We start from the raw sequence: 21892 nt of genomic DNA, 5'->3' as shown, positions 1-21892 counted from the left end.
TGGAGACATCAACAGAATACTATATACAATCCAGGTAGTGGTAATTTTCCCAGACTACCACACCAAGGCAATAAGAATAATTAATAGCAACTAGAACACATTGCTTTAAAAATAAATTACCACAATTGGGTATCTGCAGGTTTGCCAGGGGAATATTCTTGCTGCTTTCATTCAGGCAGTACAAATCCTGAGTGTCTGGACTGGATTTAGCCTCTTGGAGAGTCTTGATCCACATAATGTCACAGGAGCATGTAAATGGATTGCCTACCAGGATCCTACAGGGAACAAAAACGACAACAGATCAAGTTCCTTTTTCCATTTTAGCTACACTGGTGCTTGTAAAATACTACAGCATTATGAATTCTTTCTAGCCAGCAACGCTTTGAAGTCATACCACTTTCATAGCATGACAGTACTTATTATTCCTTCATTTATCTGATACTTACTGAGCATCTGCTATGTGCAGACAGCACTGGAGAATGACAGAAGACCTTACAGAATAACAGGGGAAATGAGATACAGAGGAGAAATAGCCAAAATATAGGATAGAAAAGAACATCTCATAACATGGGGAAAATAAGGTGCCATGACAAATTTATCATGGTTATGATAGAGTTATTAAGAAGATGCCAACAAGAAGTTTTCAGGAATGCTAACATACTTATTTCTGACCAGGCTAAAGGCTCAAGTGTTACCACTTTCTAAGCTCAAACTTCAGCAGGGGGCAGAACAATTTCATCTCAATTTAAAATGAGACTGTAAGTACAAAGCTAAGACTAAAGTGTGAATGCCAGAAGGCTGGTAGCCCTAGCTTTCTGCATCATGCAATCACAGTCAGTTTCATTGATTCAAGATAGCGGGAGTGAAGGTGAGAGAGAGAACCTGAAAGGGAGCTGCAGACCTCCTTCACACACACACACACACACACACACACACACACACACACACACGCACAGCAAGCTCTTCTGAGGGCAAGGCAACTGAGCTGCCGATTGAGCTGTGTTAGACCACTGTGGGTGGAAAGCCACCGCCATTCAGACCTCAGCCCTGCTGCCTGGACTCCTGTGGCCTGCAATGGGTAAAAGAGGAAGTAGTCAAGAGGAAAATAAAAACCACAAGGAAAAAAAAAATCTTTAAATGCTTATTTATAATACTCAGTGGCCTATTTAAGATGAATTCCATTTATGGTAATGAGCCTTTAAATGAGGCCATTTAAAATCGTTACATAGACTCTGCCTGGCATTAACCACAATACTTAAGATTTCCGTGAAGACAGGACCTGGACTTTGCCACATCATTTAGTCCTGTGGTTTTCTGGTTGGGTTCTAAGAATCTCAGGGATCCCTGGAGACTTTTCCAGGAGTTTCTTAGGGGAAAATGTGGTCATGATAGACTCATTTAATTTGTGTCTGCTTGATCACCTCCAAGTATCCCTCCAACACCAAAATGGGATTTGATGTTATGGGATATGGAAAAGACCACAGAAAAGGCCCACCATCAGTTTAAACCCCACTAATCCAAAATGCTTCCTGGAGCTCTGAGGACATGCAAAACTAAAGAGTCTTTCTAAAAGAGGATATCATTAACTCAGCAGAAGGGATAAAGAAGGAAAGGAATGTTTCAATTATGAATACAGCAATGTTCATACGACAACACAACACTGGTGCACAGCTGGCTTCTTTCTCCAGCTTACTGTGCAAGCTCAATGATTATGACAGCACATTACACTTATATCTTTAGGTTTCTACCTCTCCCACAGGATAACAGAATCCAGGAACATAGAAACATTTCTCCCTTTATCCCCACGGCCCTGTGCCATATCATGTTGATTTGTGATAGGTACAAAATTAACATTGGTTGAATCAATGGATTAAATATGCTTCAAGAAGAATATTGAGACATAAATTTGAAATTGAAATTCTAATTTTTAATCCAGCAAGAAAATTTTAAACAATGTTGCCCAAAATTTGTACACCAAGTACTTTATCCTATCTCATATATCTTCCTTTAGTTCGTCATGCCTATTCCTGTGTTAGAAGCATTAGTGCTTCAATGCCCTGAATTCACTTTATTCCAAATAATTGCCAATTGCCAAGACTTTCACCATATAACACCCATTACACCTATTAACTTGTTGTCTCTCCAGCAGTGACATCTTCCAATCTGCACAATTTCCTTGTGAATAAGGATGGATCTTCATGAAAAGACTCCACAATTCAGGCAACATAGAGTTTAAGCAAATGCCATTGTCTAATCTTCAAAGGCCTCTTCCTGGGCCCACATCTGCCCCACAAATCCTCTGCATTAGGACGTTTTGAGGTGCCATAAGAATGGCAACAGTTCATATTTGTTTAATGGGGACAACGCAAGGAATTGAGCTCACTTGGAAATCCTGGCTGTTAGTCGTCACCACCTTTAAATATGTTTTCTATCATTTCACAACAGAAGAAAATGGGACTTAAAAATAAATATTGAATGCAGTAACAGACCTGGAAGAAAATCTCACAAAGATGGGTAGGGAAAGAGAAGAACTACCTTTCCTCCAATGTTCCCTATCCTTAAGATGGACAAAAGTGAGCAGAGTTTTGCCCATTTTTATTTCCTCCTTGAATGGGTTTGCTTGACTTTAGGGCCTGAATCCAACAGGAACCAAACAGATGCTGTGAGATATAAAGTATATAGCTGTTTCACACAAAGCCCCCTTCTTTTTCTCTTTTTTCCCTCTACTAGAAATTATTTATGTAAAAACAACATTTAAACGAACCAGAAATGATATGTCACTACTGAGATTTCTATTTTTTTAATTACTGAATTTTTAAAATGAGAAATAATAAACCATCAGGGAATAAAAGACTGAGAGACTGAAACTTCAGAAATCATTTTTCGAGAATTTGATATGAAAATAGATCTGCAACATCACTCATTAAAAGAAAAATACTGAATTACCCCTTCCTTTGAAAACTTTTCCCCAAATGCCACACAAAATCATTACTTACAGTTCAGACAAGTCAAGGTGACGGAAATGTTTCCTAGACAAACTCGTCAACTTGTTTCGGGTAAAATTGCTGAAAGGAATCAAAAACATTAAACATGAATTTAAAATGTTACATTTTAGGAACACAGTATTCAGAGATTTTGTTTACAAAATACAATTTTATTTGATCATTATGCATGCTTTACTTACATCCAAATCTCTCTCTCTTTCACTTAGAGTGATAGCTGAGTTTTTCCTCTAACCTTGTCTATATTTTTTTCTTTGCAGGGAGGGGTAGCATAAATATATTGTGTATTTTTAATTTTTTTTCGCCCAAAAGCTTACTTTTCATATGTTGATTTGGAGCCAAGTTATATATCTCATAGAAATCCTGATCTTTTGAACAACTAATAGGAAGATATGTAACATTAAATAAAATTTAAAACTATAAACCCAGTAGGGAAAAAAGATGCCTTAAAACTAAAGAGCATCATGGATATTTTGAAATTATGTGGCATACAAAACTCTGAATATTAACTGAATTCAATATGTCTTTATATGAAAGACATTTTATTGATGAAAAAACACTACTGAGATTGTTTACATATGAGCTAGATAACCGAATACCTCCACGATGGGAACAAAAAAAAATTAGATAACAAGGAATACATCAGATTTCATCTGAAGACGGTATGTCTTCAGATTTGAACCAACCAGACAATAAAAAGATACATTTGTGATTAAAAAAATAATAATTTACTGACATGTTCCAAACATGTAATCTGATTCGATAAAAGAGTTTCCAATGATCAGTGCCATGAGATTTTGGGGTAGGAAATTCAGAGCCATAACCCTGGCAGCTGACTCACTCTGCAAATTTGTTTACTGTTTAAATTTATTTAAAGAGTGTCCGATGCTTGGGCCTACAGATGTGTTTAATAAATAAAATGAATGTAAAACAAACATCAACTTTCATAGAAACAGCCAAGACCTCTACAAAACGGAGGAAGCCAATGAGTCTTTCAGCGTATGTTTCCTGCCCAGGAAGGCAAGTGTTGGGCTGAGAGTTGGATAAAACATGAGATCTGGCCGGGTGTGGTGGCTCACGCCTGTAATCCCAGCACTTTGGGAGGCCAAGGCGGGCAGATCACGAGGTCAGGAGATCCAGACCATCCTGGCTAACACGGTGAAACCCCGTCTCTACTAAAAAAATACAAAAAATTAGCCGGTCGTGGTGGCGGATGCTTGTATTCCCAGCTACTCAGGAGACTCAGGCAGGAGAATGGCGTGAACCCAGGAGGCAGAGCTTGCAGTGAGCCAAGATTGCGCCACTTCACTTCAGCCTGGGCAACAGAGTGAGACTCCGTCTCAAAAAATAAATAAAAAAATAAAAAATAAAAAATAAATAAAAAACATAACATCTGAGGGTGACAGTGATCCTGGCCCCTTACCTGAGGCTACTCTTCACTGTCAGCCTAAGGAAGTATCCTGGTGTGTCTGATCAGTCACACAGTCCTGGGGTTACAACCAGGAGCCAAAGCATGAACTAAGGCTAGTCAGTTGATAAGAAAGAACCTACCACTCTGGTGTCTCACAAATCATGAATGTGTGTGTCCACTCCCAGTTTAATTCTATATTGAGATCTCCACTCATCCAAACCCCTACCTACACAAGGGTACCCTCCTTCCTTCTAGGCGTGCATCTTCTCGCTTCACACCGAGTATAAAGTGCTCACCCACGTGAAAAAATAATCCACTAGGAAGTTGTAAAATGTGCCCACATAAGTCTCTTCTTTTGGAACGTGAATTAAGAATGGGTTTCGGTCGGGTGCAGTGGCTCACGCCTGTAAACCCAGCACTTTGGGAAGCTGAGGCTGGTGGATCGCCTGAGGTTGGGAGTTTGAGACCAGCCTGGCCAACATGGCGAAACCCCGTCTCTCCTAAAAACACAAAAATTCGCCGGGTGTGGTGCCGGGCGCCTGTAATCTCAGCTACTTGGGAGGCTGAGGCAGGAGAATTGCTGGAACCCCGGAGGCAGAGATTGAGGTGAGCCAAGATGGCGCCATTGCACTCCAGCCCGGGCAACAACGGCAAGACTCCTTCTTAAAACTAAGCAAAAACAAACAAACAAACAAGAAAAGAGTGGGTTTCACTGGTCTACAATGCATTGAAAAGTCAGTCGGCCTATCTTTTCCACAGTTTCTAAGGCACAAATGCTTTCATCGGAAGTCCCAATCTTTCTAAAACAAACCAAAAACCAAAAACCTGCTTTCCTCCTCAAGAAAAAGGCGGAGAGAGGCAGCGAAGAAAGCAGTTTAGGGTGAAGGGTCTCCCTGTCTGCTGGTAAAACCGCCGCCCCGCGGAGCTGCTGCCTCTGTGGGGCCGCCAGCAGCACCGCAAAGAGCGGGGTTATGGGCCAAAGAACAAGATGAGTCTTATGAACCATACTTATTATTGGGGCCAAAAGCCAAAAAGGAGGAAGAGGGGAGGGAAAAAAATCAACAATCCTCTTACTGTTTGATTATAGAGCTTTGCAAGGGAGCTAATTAGCACCTTTGCAAAGTCCCTGGAAAACACAAATACCAGCTTTTCTCACAGTCCCTGGGCTCTTAGGGGCTGGGCAGGAATTAAAGGCATCAAGAAATAACGCAGTGACCACTCTCTGGGGCTCTGGGCAGTCCCCATGTGATGCTAATACGGACAGGGTAGGGGGAGAAGTGGAGAAAGTGAGAGAGAGGATCCCGTTTAAATTTCCCTAAAACCCAAAGTGAAATAGACTGATCTTGTATGTGTTTTTATATTGCTGGGGAAACTCAGAGAGATCATCAGTATATCCCAGGGGTACAGAGAAACAGCTTTTAATACATATTTTGTTATCAGCTCCCTTGCACCCCACTGCCTTGATATTTGAGGTAAGAGTGCAGTTTGCATGTGGAAAATCAGGGGACCACCAACCAAGCTGGTCCCCAGAGTCCTCCATCATAAGCAGAGGTTAGGTCTAAGATCCGGATAGGCAGACACCTGACTTAATTCCTTCCTTCCTCCCTACTGTTCTGGAAAGCAAACTACTTAATTTAATTTCAGATTTTGGTGATTAAGAGCCTCTTTTGTCCTGTGAATATATGAAGCTTACTGCCATCTGATGACCTCTTCATAACTGTCGGATACTTGCCTATTTCTCTCTGTCTTACTATTCAATAATGGCTACAAATATTAGTAGTGTTTTTGCAATTTGATCAATGATTGACATCCCAGCTATTACTTCTTAAGAAAACTGTGTAAGATATGTATGTCCCTTTAGCTTCCCATTTTAAAATAATTCTTCTCTGAAAACGAGGGACAGATATTTGACTTTGTATAAGCTGTGGACTACACAAAGAATACCACCAAAATCATTCTATCATATATCAACATGAAAAAATATACAAGGTGGCTTTCATATTCATAGAAATAGCATGCAACAAGGAAAATATACAAAGTACAAAGTAAAGTGAAGTAATAAGTAAGTCTATTAATAAAACTGTAATTAGCTAGAGCCCACTGTCCAAATCACAACATTAGAAGAAGTGATGTGATAAAACAGCCAGTAAAATGCAGTTGTTGAGTAATTCGGGTCTAAGGTCAACTGTAATGAAAATACCAGAACTTAACCACTGAGGTCATTAATTACATCTAAGTGACTGCATTAGAGCATTTTGCCTTTTTCTTCTTTCCAACTTCTCTCTTGTTTATGCTATCAAGGCCTACGCAGCCATCAGATTTGTGCAGGCAAAGATTTGTGCAGACTGCAGAGATGATTCCAAAAAGCATTTAATTGAAATGTGTTAATAAAGTTCCCTGGAGTTTTATCACATTTTTGCAGAATGTTTTATGTCTTAATTTACAGACTGTATTTTTAAAGTGACTTCATCATTAATGCCACCTATAAAATATGAAGCTGTGATATTGGCTTTATGAAATTAATATTTTCCATAATATCAACAAATTTCAATAGAGTGTCCAGGCAATCTGCTTCTAAGAGAATGGTTTCTTTTAAAACTGGCATGGAAATCAGTTGGGGAACTGTTCTCAAAAAAAGAAAGAGGATAAACCTTCTAAGAAAGTCTGATTCTCTAATTATATGGATGATACAGATTTTATTTCCTGTACTCTTAATGTAAGAACATGGAGAGGGGTTGGCCCTGGAGTCATAACTCTGACACTTATGATCTGTAAATCTGAGCAAGACCTAGAACTCCCTCACCCCCTTTTTTTTTTTTAATACTTTAAGTTCTAGAGTACATACGCACAACGTGCAGGTTTGTTACATATGTATACGTGTGCCATGTTGGTGTGCTGCACCCATTAACCCATCATTTACATTAGGTATATCTCCTAATGCCATCCCTCTCCCCTCCCCGCACCCTGCGACAGGCCCTGGTGTGTGATGTTCCCCACCCTGTGTCCAAGTGTTCTCATTGTTCAATTCCCACCTGTGAGTGAGAACATGCAGTGTTTGGTTTTCTGTCCTTGCGATAGTTTGCTCAGAATGATGGTTTCCACTATTCACAATAGCAAAGACTTGGAACCAATCCAAATGTCCATCAATGATAGAATGGATTAAGAAAATGTGGCACATATACACCATGGAATACTATGCAGCCATAAAAACGGATGAGTTCATATCCTTTGTAGGGACATGGATGAAGCTGGAAACCCTCACTCTTATTTTATCTATGAAATGTGAATAAAAAGATCTGCCCTACCAATTATCAGAAAAAAATCATGTGAAATATTCCAGGTGAGGGTCCCATAGATAGACTATGATATGTAAGGTATCATTGCAAAGAGAATTTGGTACAGCAAAACAGAATCAATGAATGCAGGCAACAACCTTCTGGCAGAAGCTCCACTAAAAACTCAGGGAATGGGAGTTCTGAGTCTGTGCTCAGAGATGCATAAATATTCTGCACTTAGGTGATCTTTAGTTTAATGAAGACATCTCTCAGGAAAGCCACGCCTTATGGACTTAAATGCCATCATCTAGAGGATTTAGCAACAAACAAGCTAACAGTTCCCATTGTCCCTATTTCCATTTGACTTCAGTGGACAAAGCATCAACAAGACTTCGGGGAAATAGTTCCCATTATTAATGATTTTCTGTACCTTTGGCATGTCCCATGATTGATTTTTCTCTACCTTTATCAATTCATGACAGACAACTTTGGGAAAATGAAGGTTCAAAAGAGAATCCTATTGTGGGGGGAAAAACACCAGTAATTTTTATTTCCCTATAAAGGCCAAGGCCAAGTCAGCTTCTTTCAGTTCCACTGGTTTGATGTCTTCCAGGGAGCATGTCATGATTCCAAGGAAGAAAATCAAGAACTCTGTGCAAGGACACAGTTTTCACATCAGACTCCTTGCTGCTAGCCTATTGCTCTGTCCAAGATGGAACTGGCCCAGAAATTCATGAAAGGGAATAAACAGCCTGTTCTAAGTACCCCTCTGAAGCTATTCAAACAATCAAACAAAATCAGAGCTAATGTTTCTAAGCTATTATCACAGCTACACTAACTTTAAAAAGGGAGGTTTCGAGTTGGAAAAGAAGGAAAATAAACAGAGGGGGGAAATATTGAATAAAATAGGTCCTGGGAAGCAAAAGAATCAATCTCTACTTACATGTGCTGCAGGTTGCTGTTTTTCAGAAATGCTTTATGAGCCACAAATTTTAATCCAGAATCCACAATTGTCCTGTGAAGACACATAATTTCACGCATATTAGAACGAACCAGTGAATGCCTGCCTGACCAGAGTAGACAATAGGAAAAATCTCCGAGATAATGTGTGCTGGTCCTGAGTACTCACAGATTTCTCAGTCCCACGTAAGCTTCAACATCATCTTCGTTGATGATTTCTAACCTTTTCTGATTTGCGATGAAACTGTAACAAAGCAGAGAGTGAATCGCAGTGACTCAGAATGTAGGCAGCAGCACCATGAAGAACTCCCATCCACCTCACCCAGGTGTCCAAGGCGCTCCCTCCACACCCATCCGAGCCTCGCCATTTTTAAAAATATGGCAGGAGAGCAAAACTGAGCATGACTGAGCAGAAACCATGACTGACAGGTTTCATGGTCGATAACCAGTTCACTGGGTTTCATTTCTCCTGTTTTATCAGTCTTTCACCCAACAATTTCACTTTTCTTTCCCTTTCAGAGTATCACCAGTGTACATAGGTGAAAATACCATGGAATTGCATCCACTCCTCTCAAAGGTGTTTCTACTCTTATGGTGAGAGCCACAGAGATGCTACTGTCATCACTGCACAAGAAAAGTCACATATTCCCTCACGTTTCAAGAGAAACAGCCACTCCCTCCTTTACCTCCTAAAATACTAAAGTGCATTTCCCCTACCCCGTCCTCTTTTCTCTATTTTCCTGGCCCAGCATCTCCTCCTTCTGCCTTTGTCAGTGACAATATCAATCTTTCCTTCGATGAACCACATTTCACAAACCCCAACGCGGCCTTAGCGCGTTCTCCGTGGGAACGCTCCTCCCTCTCCCACCCCCTAAGCCCTCCAATATAAGGGTGGATGGAGAAAACTCCATCCCTTTGGCCACGCTGGTATCTTAGAGATGTGCACATGACCTCAATTACACCAAGAGGAGTCTTCCCTGAGATTAAATAAATGAATGCTGGGAAAGAGAGGGTCTCTGCCTTTCTCTGGGATCATAGCTGAAGGATCGCACAGGCCTGCAACTTCCATGGGGAAATTTTCTGCTACAAGGAAATAGACCATCCAAAAATGAAGTCAGTCCACAAAAGAAGCAGAGCTAAAGAGACAGAACTCTAAAAACACCACTTGAGCCATTAGATACAACTGTCTCTGAGGCTAGATGTCACGAACCTGAATTGATCTTAATTTCTATCATTTGCAATCAGTAAAGTCCCTAGTGATATGAACAAATAGCTATTAAAACCATCATTATGGAATTTCCTATACTCTACCCTGTACTACAGTTATTTAAATACCTGTCTATTCAGTTTTCTTAGATCACAATGTCTTTGAGACAGTTAGATCTGTTTTATAACTCACCTAGCTCAGTACCCAGTACAAGGTAGGTACTCAAAGGATGGATGGATGGATGGATGGATGGATGGATGGACAGATGGAGAAACAGATGAACTGTACTTGGAGTTACAAAGGCACTACAAGAAATTATGCAGGATGAATTCTCCCCTTTCTTCCTGAAAAAATTTAAGATATATAACATATTCCAATTAAGACACTGAAAACAAATATGTAGCCCTGCTGTTAACAATGTGAGTTAAAATGAAAAAAATATTAAACGATGGGGAGGAACATACAGCATCTATAGGTCAGCCACTGTGTGGAGGAAAATGATGACAAGCTGTATAGTAAGGGTTTGGGCACCTCTTTTTAGAAAATAAATTTTAAAAATAAAAATAAGTAGATTCTCTGAGAAAACAAAATTACACCAAAGATAAATATTTTTAAAAGCATCCACACAAACATTGTCCCCTGTTACATAAAAAACCAGCCTCCAAGATAGAATGGTGACTTTTTCTGAAAAAAATATTGGTTGTCCCTTATACCCAGGGCCTGGCACACTTAATAAATGTGCAGGAAGCTTTCGTTCCCTTCCCTCCTCCCACTACACATAGAAGAAGGAAACATTTTAAGACTTGAAAGGAATGCTCAATTTTTAATATCAAGTGTTTCAGAGTTATCATACTTTAGATACATTTTTGCAAGATTTTTCACCAACATTTTCAATAGAGATCACAATGACCTCACTCTTCTAAATGATCTCACAATAAGAACTGCATTCCAAAGAGCCCTGAATGTTAATACTTTTTCTCATGCAACTGACAGCAAAAAGGATAGATAACGTGGGCGCGTTTTCCTCTGGAGTCACAACCTAGGCTTCCAGGCAAGCCTGTGCACTCCCTCCAGCTGCGTAAGCATGGGTCCTGTCACGGTCCTGAAGTCACTGAGAGTTCTTCCTCACTCTTTTCCTGGATTATCCTTGCATCTTCCATGCTCACAACAAGGGCCTGGAACTCAATGAGGACTTTATCATGATCTGCACAAGGCACTCATCTTTAACTTTTTGTTACTTATGCCCTTTCTTTTCATTTTTCATCAGACATTTAATTTATCAACTCCCCGATCTTATTCAATAGAATACAACGAACCAGCAAATAAAAATGGAAGGCATAGAGGAGGAAAGACAGGGGTAGACATGTCCATGGATTGTACAAAAATATGTAGGCTTAAAAAAAGAAAAGAAAAAGATAATTTAATTTAAAAATAAAAATAAATAAAAAATAAAGAGATATCAATGGAGCCAGGAATTCAGTTTAGAAATGCATACACTTGTTAGGAAGAAAAAAAACACACACAAGCTTAATTCTATGCTTTCTAGTCACCAGTGCCCAAGAAAGAAGGAGATGAGGATAAATTTGGTCAATGGTAAATTCACAGTATTCATGAGATGAAAATGAGCCAATTAAGCAAAGCACCACTATTCCGAAATCTAAGACCAGACAGGAAATTTTGCTGAAAACCATCAAAAGAAGTGATGAAAAATGGTCACTAGAGAATACTCCCTTACTGTGGGGGCAAGAATGCCCTGGATAAATAATAAATTTTTCTCCTTGCCAAGATGGAAAGGCCAACTGAAGAGCTGGATTAAAAGTTCAGCAAGGGCTCTTCTAGTAGTAGATCCCAAGAATTCCCCCTCATAAGCTACTATGTGTAGTCATGTCCACAATATAGACGCTAGCTACAAGCTGCTCAAGAAATCTACCCCCTAAGAAACTCTCTTTAGCTACCACTAAGTGAAGAATCAAATCATAGGGTTAAAAAAGAAGCCAGTAAGGTGAATAACAGGTCATTCACAGAGGGGAAACTTCGGTGGCCAAGAAACATGAAAAGTTGTTCATCTCCTAAGAAATGTGAAATGCAAATTAAAATAACAGTGACATACTATTCCTCTCCCACTAGACTGACAAAGTGTTTAAAGCCTGACAATGTAAAACATTTCTACGGATGTGATGAAATTTCTCTGAAATTGTTGGAGGAAGTGTAAATTGTTATAACTACTTTGAAAAGCACTTGGCCTGTATCTTGGAAAATTATAAATCAGCACCCTTCATGACCCCGCAATTCCATTCCAGGTATTCACACAAGAGAAGTTCTCACATATGGACTCAAGAATAGTCATTGTAATATGATCAGTAGAATATTACAACATTTATTGTCATAGAGTCAAAAGCTGGAGCAACCCAAGTGTCCATCCACAAAGAAATAGAAATTGTTTAAAATAAGGTGTGTTAAATATATATATATAAGATTAAATCAGATCTACATATTTGAGCAGAAAGACACTGCCATGCTAAGTGAGAAAGAAGATAGGCAAAATTGTATACTGATATGTATGTGTAATATAAAACAATCTATGTGAACTTTTAAAAATATATAAAAAATAATACCACATAGTGTTCACAGTCAGGTAGATATGCAAAGTATAGAAAGATGATTCCAAGGAAGGTGGCCTTGGGAAAGGAGAATGGTCTGGGGTTTTACACACACACACACACACACACACACACACACACCTTAAACTATACCATTTTTATTATTAAACTGCTAAACTATTTTATTAAAAGAGAAACAACTTGCATCAAAAAGATAAAAATGTTAAACTATCATTTTTGAATGTAATTATATGAAGTTATTATGTCATCATACTTTTTTGAATTTTTAAAATTTATGAAGAAAAAAGAAAGACAAGAAAGAGAGAGAGAGAGCAAGAAAGGATGGGAGGGACAGAGGGAAAGAAAGAGAGAGAGATTGCAACAATCATACAAAGGAAATAACAGCAGGAAAGTCAGACCCCAGGGCTTCTCAGTGACTCAGTGGGCAAACACACCTGAGCTCAAATTCTTGCTTCCCTGGACCACCCAAACAGCAAACAGCTAACAGCCTTCTTTCCCTGCCCCACAGCCTCCGGACAGAAACGGAAGACTAAGGTGCGTGTGCGCTGCCCCCTCCTGGTGACTTCCACCTGCCTCCAGGAGGATCTCCACAGCCCTGGCCTCTCCTGCTCTCTGCCTTAGGGCGACTGATCCCAAAGGCACAGGGTTAGGAAGGAGAGAGGAAGCGCCAGGTCAGGGCCACTGACAGGCAAGCAGCAGGCTCTTTCCCAGAAAATCACTCCCCACTGCCCCTGTTAAAGTGCAGTGACACTGTGGGTTCTTCACCGAGTCAAGCTCTGCTTAATAAAACAGGTCTCCAAAAAGGGTGCCATTCCCTCAAGGGAGCAGTGGGAAGGCTCACAATTGTGGCACACACCCAACCAGGAGTTTTCTCTCCATGACAACCTCAAACTCCTCTAACCTAGGCCCACTGCTCTAGAAAGCTTAGGCCCAGGGGCTTCCAGGCACAATCCCTCCGGCCCCACAGCCCATGTCCCTGCACTTGCCTCACAGGAATCTCACATGAGGTCCATGGAGCTTTGGTCTTCTCAGAAAACTGAGCTTCCCTCCACCCCCCAGCCTGCAGACGATGCTTGCATGCTCTGTTAGGCAAGTCAGCGGCCCTTAAATAATAACCAAGAGACATGGTGAATTCGGATTTTTTTGTCTAACTTGGTGTACTCCTTGGGAATTTCTCTCACCTCCTCAGTCCCCCAGGGTCCCTGGCCCTCACCCTTTATTAATAATCTGCCAGGAATCATTGGTGGCCTTCAACCATCCTCTTCTGCTCAGAATGTGCCTTCCACCCTTACCAAGTCCGTATATAGGACTCTTGCTAGGACCTCATATTATGAGGGCTGTTTTTGCTGTTGTTTTTTGCACATTTACAACATCCCAAGGCCCTTAACTACTGCCCTAAAGATTGGATCTTACATGCTAGGGTCTTCTCAATGTACTCATCTAAATCTATCCCAGGACCCTCCGAGACTTTCTTGAGTGATTTGTAGACAACACCAGAAATGCTTTTTCCAATCAGAACACTTTTATTCCATCAGTTGGCAAGCATTTTTTGCAGTTATTGCACTTGTAAGTTTGCAATTAAGAACTAGAGCAATGGGAGGTACTCTTTGTACCCTCAATTTTATTTTTCTATGAATCTACCTGACTCCATAACTGAATTGCTAGCTCCTCATCTCATCTCACTGATCTCTGTTTCCTAGCACAGAGCTGATGCTCAAGGAATGTCTGCTGACTTAGGGACCCAAACAGGTACACTGATCCTCCACCTGGAGTTTATCACCATCATAGGACATAGCTTCACTTCTCATGCACAAAAAAAGCAAACAAAGGAAAGACAATGACAGAGGGGGATGGAAAACTGATTTTGAACTCCAAATTTGCCCAATCTAAAAGCTAATTTAGATTACAAGAACACAACATAGTCAAACCAACTACTTATTTATTTATTTATTTATTTAAGTGATTAAAAACCAACTAGCCACAGTGGCTCATACCTGTAATCCTAGCACTTTGGGAGGCCAAGGCAGGAGGATCACTTGAGCCCAGGAGTTCGAGACCAGCTTGGGCCACATAGTAAGACCCTGTCTACACAAAATTTAAAAATTAGCTGGGCATGGTGGCAGGTGCCTGTGGTCCCAGCTGCTTGGGAGACTGAGGTGGGAGGATCACTTGAGCCTAGGAAGTCAAGGCTAGAGTGAGCCATGATAGCACCATTGCACTCTAGCCTGGGTGACAGAGCAAGATCTTGTCTAAAATATTAATAATAATTGCCCTCAGCAGACAAGCATTCATTTGCCACAGAACCCCAATGTGTCAGGAATGTAAGACCAGAAATGGCCTCCAAGACTCTTCAAGTCCAGCAATTCTTGATCTTGAAGGAGATGATGCTCTAAGGAGAGACAGTGGACATTGCCACAGGATATGATGAGCCAAAAAGAAAAGGTCCCAAGCAGAGGTACATGCACTTGCCCTGTGAGGGCACAGTGGAAGGAACTACAAAATATTTTTGGAAATATATATTTATTTATATATATTTAAATAATTGGGCAGGTCAGTGAAGGCTTAAAAGGAGAAAGGGCATTGAGCTCAAGCTTTGAAGATTGATCCGAAAGTGGACAGATAAAGAATTAGCACATAAACAAAGCACATGCTATTTGTCATCTTGTCTTATGTTGTCACCAAATCTTCTCCAGTCTCAATTTGACATTCAGGACCTTTACTAAGACATTTTTCTGAGGGTCAAGAATGTCTTCTTCTTTGGCTTAACAAAAAGCTTATAGCTGGCTTTTTGGAAAATAAAAGAGGTAATTTTAGAGAAAATTCACAGAAACATTTTTGAGTTACAGGTTCCTGGGAGGGGTCCTCATCACATTTTAAAAGATTTCACGTTTGCTTTAACAACCTATCAAATAATTCCTCTAGGTAATCCCTTCAAGCAACAACGAGTAGTATCTAATGCATCTTGTCTTTATGTATATTAGCTTAATAGTGGTATTACTCAAAAGAAAAATTCCCCTTTAGCTTAGACTTTATTACCTGAACTGTACTTTGGCAACACATCAAAATTAAATGGAAGAAGCTGTGAATATTTCAAATGGCGACTCTTCAAGACGGAATCACTTCCTGCTACCCCCCAGTCTCCCTCCCTATAGATAGACCAATAGATAGACACATAGATAGATAGATTTCCTTTTTTTTTTTTTTTTTTTTTTTTTTTTTTGAGACAGAGTCTCACTCTGTCACCCAGGCTGGAGTGCAGTGGCGTGATCTCGGCTCACTGCAAGCTCCACCTCCCGGGTTCATGCCATTCTCCTGCCTCAGCCTCTCGAGTAGCTGGGACTACAGGCACCCACCACCACGCCCAGCTAATTTTTTTGTATTTTTAGTAGAGACGGGGTTTTACCATGTTAGCCAGGATGGTCTCAATCACCTGACCTCGTGATTCACCTGCCTTGGCCTCCCAAAATGCTGGGATTACAGGCGTGAGCCACCCCACCCGGTCGATAGATAGATTTTTATCAAATCTAATCCATCCATCAATCAATCAATCAATCTATCATCTCCAGATGATATCTATCAATCTATCTATCATCTCTAGATACATAGATGATAGACAGATGATTGATTGATAGATTATATTTGATAAAAGTAGACAGAACTCAAATTCCCAGGCTTACAGCCATGTGCATTTCAACTCTGATAGGATTCTCTCTGCTCTCAGGTGTCTTTCATAAGTAGTAGAATAATCCTTTTCTTAAAAAAAAAATTCCCCTGGTCCCTGGGTTCACAGCTAGGCAGTTTCAGTTTCTCAGCAAAAATGCTGAGAAAGAGTTTTGAAAATCAGTCCCTGAGCAGGTGCAGGTGATACGAAAGACCGGACTCTCAGTCTGTGGCTCTATTCTTGAGGGGGTATGCCCCCCAACTGTGAGGATGTGAACAAAAAGAACGCTAAATGAGCAAGCCCAAAATCTAAATATGAACAGCCTTCTACTGCATGCTGTTAAGCAGTGGCATTTTCAGCTCTCAGTTTCTTTTTGGCCATGAGCTTTGAAGTAGCACCAGTAACTCCCTCTTTATGGGGTGCTAACTGGTGTTAGCCAGAAGGCTACCCAGGGACTGTTTCCTAACAAAACAATGCTACCAGGAGAGTTATATGATTGTTCCCATTTTTCAGAAAAGGAAACTGGGTCCTTGCCATGCCAGGTCACTTCCCCGAAGTCACATAGCTGCCAAAACAGGATTTGAACCCAGATGTACCTGCCCCTGAAGTCTGAGCCCATAGCCACTATACCATGCTCTAGGACTGGGGACTTGTAAATCCAGCACCTTCACGATAAATAATTTCTAGAGTTTTTGCACAATGGACCTTTACAAATAATCACGGCCCAAACACAACAGTCAATGGAAAAGAACAGGGATACTTTTTAGGATGATGTGCTGTACTATATCTACATAGAGCAACAATAGGAGATAAATAAGAACTCTTCAGATTCTTACACAATGCCATCCTCTGAAAACTGCAGCTTATTAGAACAACCCAAATACTCTGAGCATTTGCAACATTTGAGTGTCTGGAAAATAATTGGTAGTGTAGGATGAGGGCTAAACATACTGCACTAGCTTCACCTCTTACTGGCTATATGACCTGAGACAAGTCCCTACACCTCAGTTTCCTTGTCTGCAAAATGCAGTAATGACAGTAACTACCTCCTAGGGTTGTCAGGAAAATTAGAAAACCGGTCTGCATATGAGAATTTCAATTAATGCTAATTATTATTTGAAATGAACAGACCAGGTTCAAGGCCTGGCTTGGTTATAACTAGCTGGTGAGCTTAATGTCACCCGGCCCCTAGTGCAGGAGGAAATTTGAATTGATAACATCTCAGTTCTCTTCAGCACATAAATTATATGAAAAATATCTTCAAAATATTATAAAGAAAAAAACTACACTCTGTATTTCTCTGAGTGTTTATATAGCATTTTTCTTATCTGTTCCCACCAATATGGTGATTTCCAACAGAGACTACCACAATTTATGATGAGAAAATCAAGAGAAAAAAAAACTTAACATCTTCTTCCTTCATAAAACATATAGGTCTCTATAAGGAAAGGATAACTTTAATTTGACTTATTGGCATAGCCTTGCATGCAAGTTTAAGACTGGATCTCAGCCTACAAGTAACATGATGGGTAAATCTTAGCAACTGATGATCTACCAGAGGTCACAGTCAAAAGCATGTGGTCTGGATCTGGTCAACAAGGGTGCTTTTAGAAATCTTTTGGAAAAATTTTATTGGTCACTAACATTTAAGATTGAAAATTTTCACATTTAAAAAATTTTGAATTTCCATATTGTCTTAAGAAAACAGAAGGTCCATGAAACCAAACCAGCATCTCCTCCTGGCAACCATGAGTGGTGCTGCCCCGGGGTTGTTTGGAGCACATTTCCAATTGGTTCCATCCTGAGCAACTTCCAATCTTTCACTGGCCTATGGAAAGATTTTATGACACCTGATTTAATTATTGCTCATAAGAGACTTTAATGCTCCAACTAATCTCCTACATGAATAAGAGATGTGTAGAGCTCCCATGCATAGCAATCTCTAAAATGAACCTCATCAAATAAATGCTACCAGGAGAGTAGCACACAGAAACTGTGTGTAAAGTCCAGGTGCGGTGGCTCACGCCTGTAATCCCAGCACTTTGGGAGGTCAAGGTGGATGGATCACCTGAGGTCAGGAGTTCAAGACCAGCCTGACCAACATGGAGAAACCCTGTCTCTACTAAAAATACAAAATTAGCCAGGCGTGTGGCACATGCCTGTAATCCCTGCTACTCGGGAGGCTGAGGCAGGAGAATCCTTGAACCTGGGAGGCGGAGGTTACAGTGAGACAAAATCATGTCATTGGATTCCAGCCTGGGAGGCAGAGTGAGACTCTGCCTCAAAAAAAAAAAAAAAGAAAAGAAAAGAAACTGTGTGTAAAATGACACAGAAACTATAATTAAAAATTAACATTGTCTTTAAGTTACTTTTACCTGTTCTGGAAATTTTGCAAATTTCCTCTGTTGTTAAAAATGAATGAATACTGGTATAGACATAGCCAAGGTAATTTGATAGTTGGTATAATGGCGAATACAATTACCAGGAGAAGCAAGGGGTGAGTTTTTTTCTAACAATTTTTTTCTTCCAATTTATTTAATTAATATCATTGTATATTTTACATTAGGTCTCAGATCTTTCCTAGGTCACAGTAATCCAAGACAGCCAATGGGAAGACAATAACTGAACAGGTACCAAGGCACTGTTTTGCCATATTAAACCATGAAGAGTCCCAGGACAAAAATGACACTGAACTACTTTCCAAAAAAAAAAAAAAAAAAAAAAAAAAAAAGGCTTAAAAGTTAACGTTTAAGCCACAGTTTTTATTTGGAGCAGATGTACTCTAACATCGGTCACTATGAAACCATCAGAAACAAAAGTCAGCTCATTCAGTGACTTGGGGTGACCTCTGCAGCTAATTCATCCTGGCAGGCTCACAAGAAGACCATCTCTCTCAGGGTTGGAGGCACCACGGGAGCCTAAGGGAGCTTTTCCTATGGCTGGGGAGGCCGTCTGGTCACACCTGCTCCTAACAGCTCCTAGGCCAAAACCTTCTCTGCTGCTCTGTGGGGTGGAACTCTGGGATTTCAATCAGGCATTTGTCTAAGTTCTGGGGCAGTCACAGGGCTGCTTCCCCCGGAAGCCTGCACCTCTGCTGGTACCTCTGCAGCTCATCTTCGTACACAGATAGGGTAGCTTCCACCCGAACGAGCACACAGACCAGTCTGCTCAGTCTTTTTAAAAGGATATCAGCCTCCACCATCTGCTTGTTTGGTTTTCAAAGAGAACAGATCTGGCCTTAACCAGCAACAGAGAATACAATTTTCCAGGCTCTGGTCAAAGGGGACAACCTCGAATCATGTGCAGTCCAGTTTCCATCAAAGCCCGGTTCAGCAAAGGGCATGTGGGAATGGGAGTCTAACATCCTGAGTTGTATCAGTGTTATAATTACAGCTCTGGGAGAGGAGATTCAATTCTTGGACTACTTTAGCCTCCTTGCAGAATTGATGTCCTTGTCACTTCCTCCAACTTTCACTGGCTTTCTTAGGAAGAAGAAAATGAAAGCTACTTCTGGATTTTTCATAAAAGCTGTGCATTACATCACTTATTGTTCCTGCAAAATAAATTCCTTTTGGAATATAGTGCCAGACAAATCTGTGTTCCTGTGGAATTAGTAGGCATTCTCCTTCCTAATAATGAGTTTCTCTTTTCACTGCCAGGAAGTTGGGGACAAATGTTGCACTCAGTTACAGCAACTATGCCAACCATTAGGGTTAGTTGGCGTTCTTGTCTTTAATTCTTTGATCCCTCTCATGTTTACCTTATTAATTTTATTGTATAAAATAATTATAATTCAAATAGTTATTCAAATACTGATGAAAAACTGATTGTGGCATTTTTAGCATTTATTCCATAAAAATTAAATGGTCTTTATGTACAATATGCTGACACTATAGAATTACCCTATACTAGTTGTTTTCAAGAAATGGATTAGTAAGTAATTTCATCTATGATTTTTTAAAATTTCAGAGTGAATGCTCATTAAAAAGTAAAATCTTGAAACTTCAATCCAACATATAAATTATCTTTTTTTTTTTTTTCTTGAGATGGAGTCTCGCTCTGTCACCCAGGCTGGAGTGCAGTGGCGTGATCTCGGCTCACTGCAAGCTCTGCCTCCCGGGTTCACGCCATTCTCCTGCCTCAGCCTCCCAAGTAGCTGGGACCACGGGTGTGCGTCACCATGTCTGGCTAATTTTTTTTTTTGGAATAAATTATCATTTTTTAAAATGTCTTTTCCTCTTTCCCTGTTATTTCAGGCCAATAAATTTCCCATTTATGACTCTTGAAGAAGAATCTCCAATGATTCACCTGGACTGTAAGAATTCTAAAAAGCACTCAAGTCAGCACGAATCACAGCAGAACACAGTTTTGAAAGCTCTTGGCCTCCAGTCAAGACAAATCATTCCATATGAAGAAAATTTTTGGAACCAATACTTCTCCAGCGTCAGGATAGATCAAGCATGGCACAGAGAAAAATGAGCATCAGGCATAATGTCAAGAAAGGAGAATGATTCCAGTGGTAAAGTTTTAGGATCTCTATGAAAGTCTGTTTTGATACTGGCACAATTTTTCAGCCAACATTTATAGGCTATGGGAGTAAGGAAAGGGAGTGAAGTTGAGGGACACTTCCCATTTTATCTTCAGCATTTCACTTCTCATGTTAACCTTCAGTCATTTTTATAGAAAGCTAGAGATTACTTTCTTTGGAGTTAAACTGCAAAGATGCCAGTAGAAAGAAATTCCAAACATAATGGTTGTGTAAGGCCACAATAAATAAGTAATTTTGCAAAAAGAAAGCATGAATATCTGTGAAAGTCCTAAACAAATACCTTACTTAAAAAAAAAAAAAAAAAAAAAGCTCTTAATTCAAGGGATATATTACTCTACTCTTCAAAATGATGTACATTTTTGAGGTACCTAGAACAGTCAAATTCATAGAGACAGAAAGTAGAATGGTGGTTGCCAGGCACGAGAGGGAGGTAAGGTTATGGGAGGTCATGGTTTAAAGGGTACAGAGTTTCAATTATTCCAGATGTAAAGAGTTCTGGAGATGGATGGTGGTGATGGTTACATAACACATGGATGTACTTAGCGTCCCTGAAGTATGAACTTAGAAATGGTTAAAGTGGCAAATTTTATGTCACATGTGTTTCACTACAATTCTTTTTTTAAAAAAAGGATAAGATGTCTATGTTTTAAAAGCCTTACAACTAAAGAGTGAGAAGGACAGTTAAAAGAGAAAATGGAGTACAAACTGACTGACAATCCCAGAGTCCAGGAGAACTATTAGTAAACAAACTGATGAATAAAATAGACCAGGACCATCAAAGAAACCAAAGTCACAGAACGAAGACAATGACCTGAATAATAGTCATGAAATCTGACTTGTGATTGCTCAGCACACAAACAGTTAATGTCCCAATCAGCCAAGCGCACCAGGTCCTACATGTGGGAGTAATGCCCAGACAAGCCAAAGTGCATACAAAGGTTGCCATAAGGGAACCGGCACCATTTACATCTGTCCTCTTAGCCTCAGCCTACTCAGTATCATGCTCAAGGCAGAGTTGTTTGCTTTCAGTCCTCCCAACCTCACAGAGTAGTTTCCTCTGAATCATATTTGAAGATAGCTCCACACATGCACACACATATAAGCTAACAGCAGAATGCAAACTGTGTGTCAGGCACTGTTATAAGCATTCTACATGCATCAGCTCATGTTAACCTCACAGTAATGCTTTTCTATTTTTCTATTATT

At 40.1% G+C, this 21892-nt stretch overlaps 1 protein-coding gene across 11 annotated transcripts in view; it reads right to left on the bottom strand.

Annotated features, from left to right (window-relative positions):
* The window catches only part of NTRK2 (neurotrophic receptor tyrosine kinase 2), a 368220-nt gene that overhangs the window by 325773 nt on the left and 20555 nt on the right, over positions 1 to 21892 (bottom strand). For all 11 annotated transcript variants that reach the window (XM_050761174.1, XM_050761177.1, XM_050761180.1 and 8 more), the window contains 4 exons: positions 8818 to 8892; positions 8632 to 8703; positions 2997 to 3065; positions 121 to 275 (listed from right to left, as the gene is read on the bottom strand). In XM_050761174.1, coding sequence (XP_050617131.1) covers positions 121 to 275; positions 2997 to 3065; positions 8632 to 8703; positions 8818 to 8892 — 371 coding nt within the window. The remainder of the gene's footprint in view (positions 1 to 120; positions 276 to 2996; positions 3066 to 8631; positions 8704 to 8817; positions 8893 to 21892) is intronic.

The sequence above is a fragment of the Macaca thibetana genome, chromosome 15 (genome assembly GCF_024542745.1).
Source record: "Macaca thibetana thibetana isolate TM-01 chromosome 15, ASM2454274v1, whole genome shotgun sequence".
In the NCBI taxonomy this organism is placed as follows: domain Eukaryota; kingdom Metazoa; phylum Chordata; class Mammalia; order Primates; family Cercopithecidae; genus Macaca; species Macaca thibetana.
Note: the sequence above shows the minus strand (reverse complement) of the source record. Positions and strands in the feature narration are given on the sequence as shown.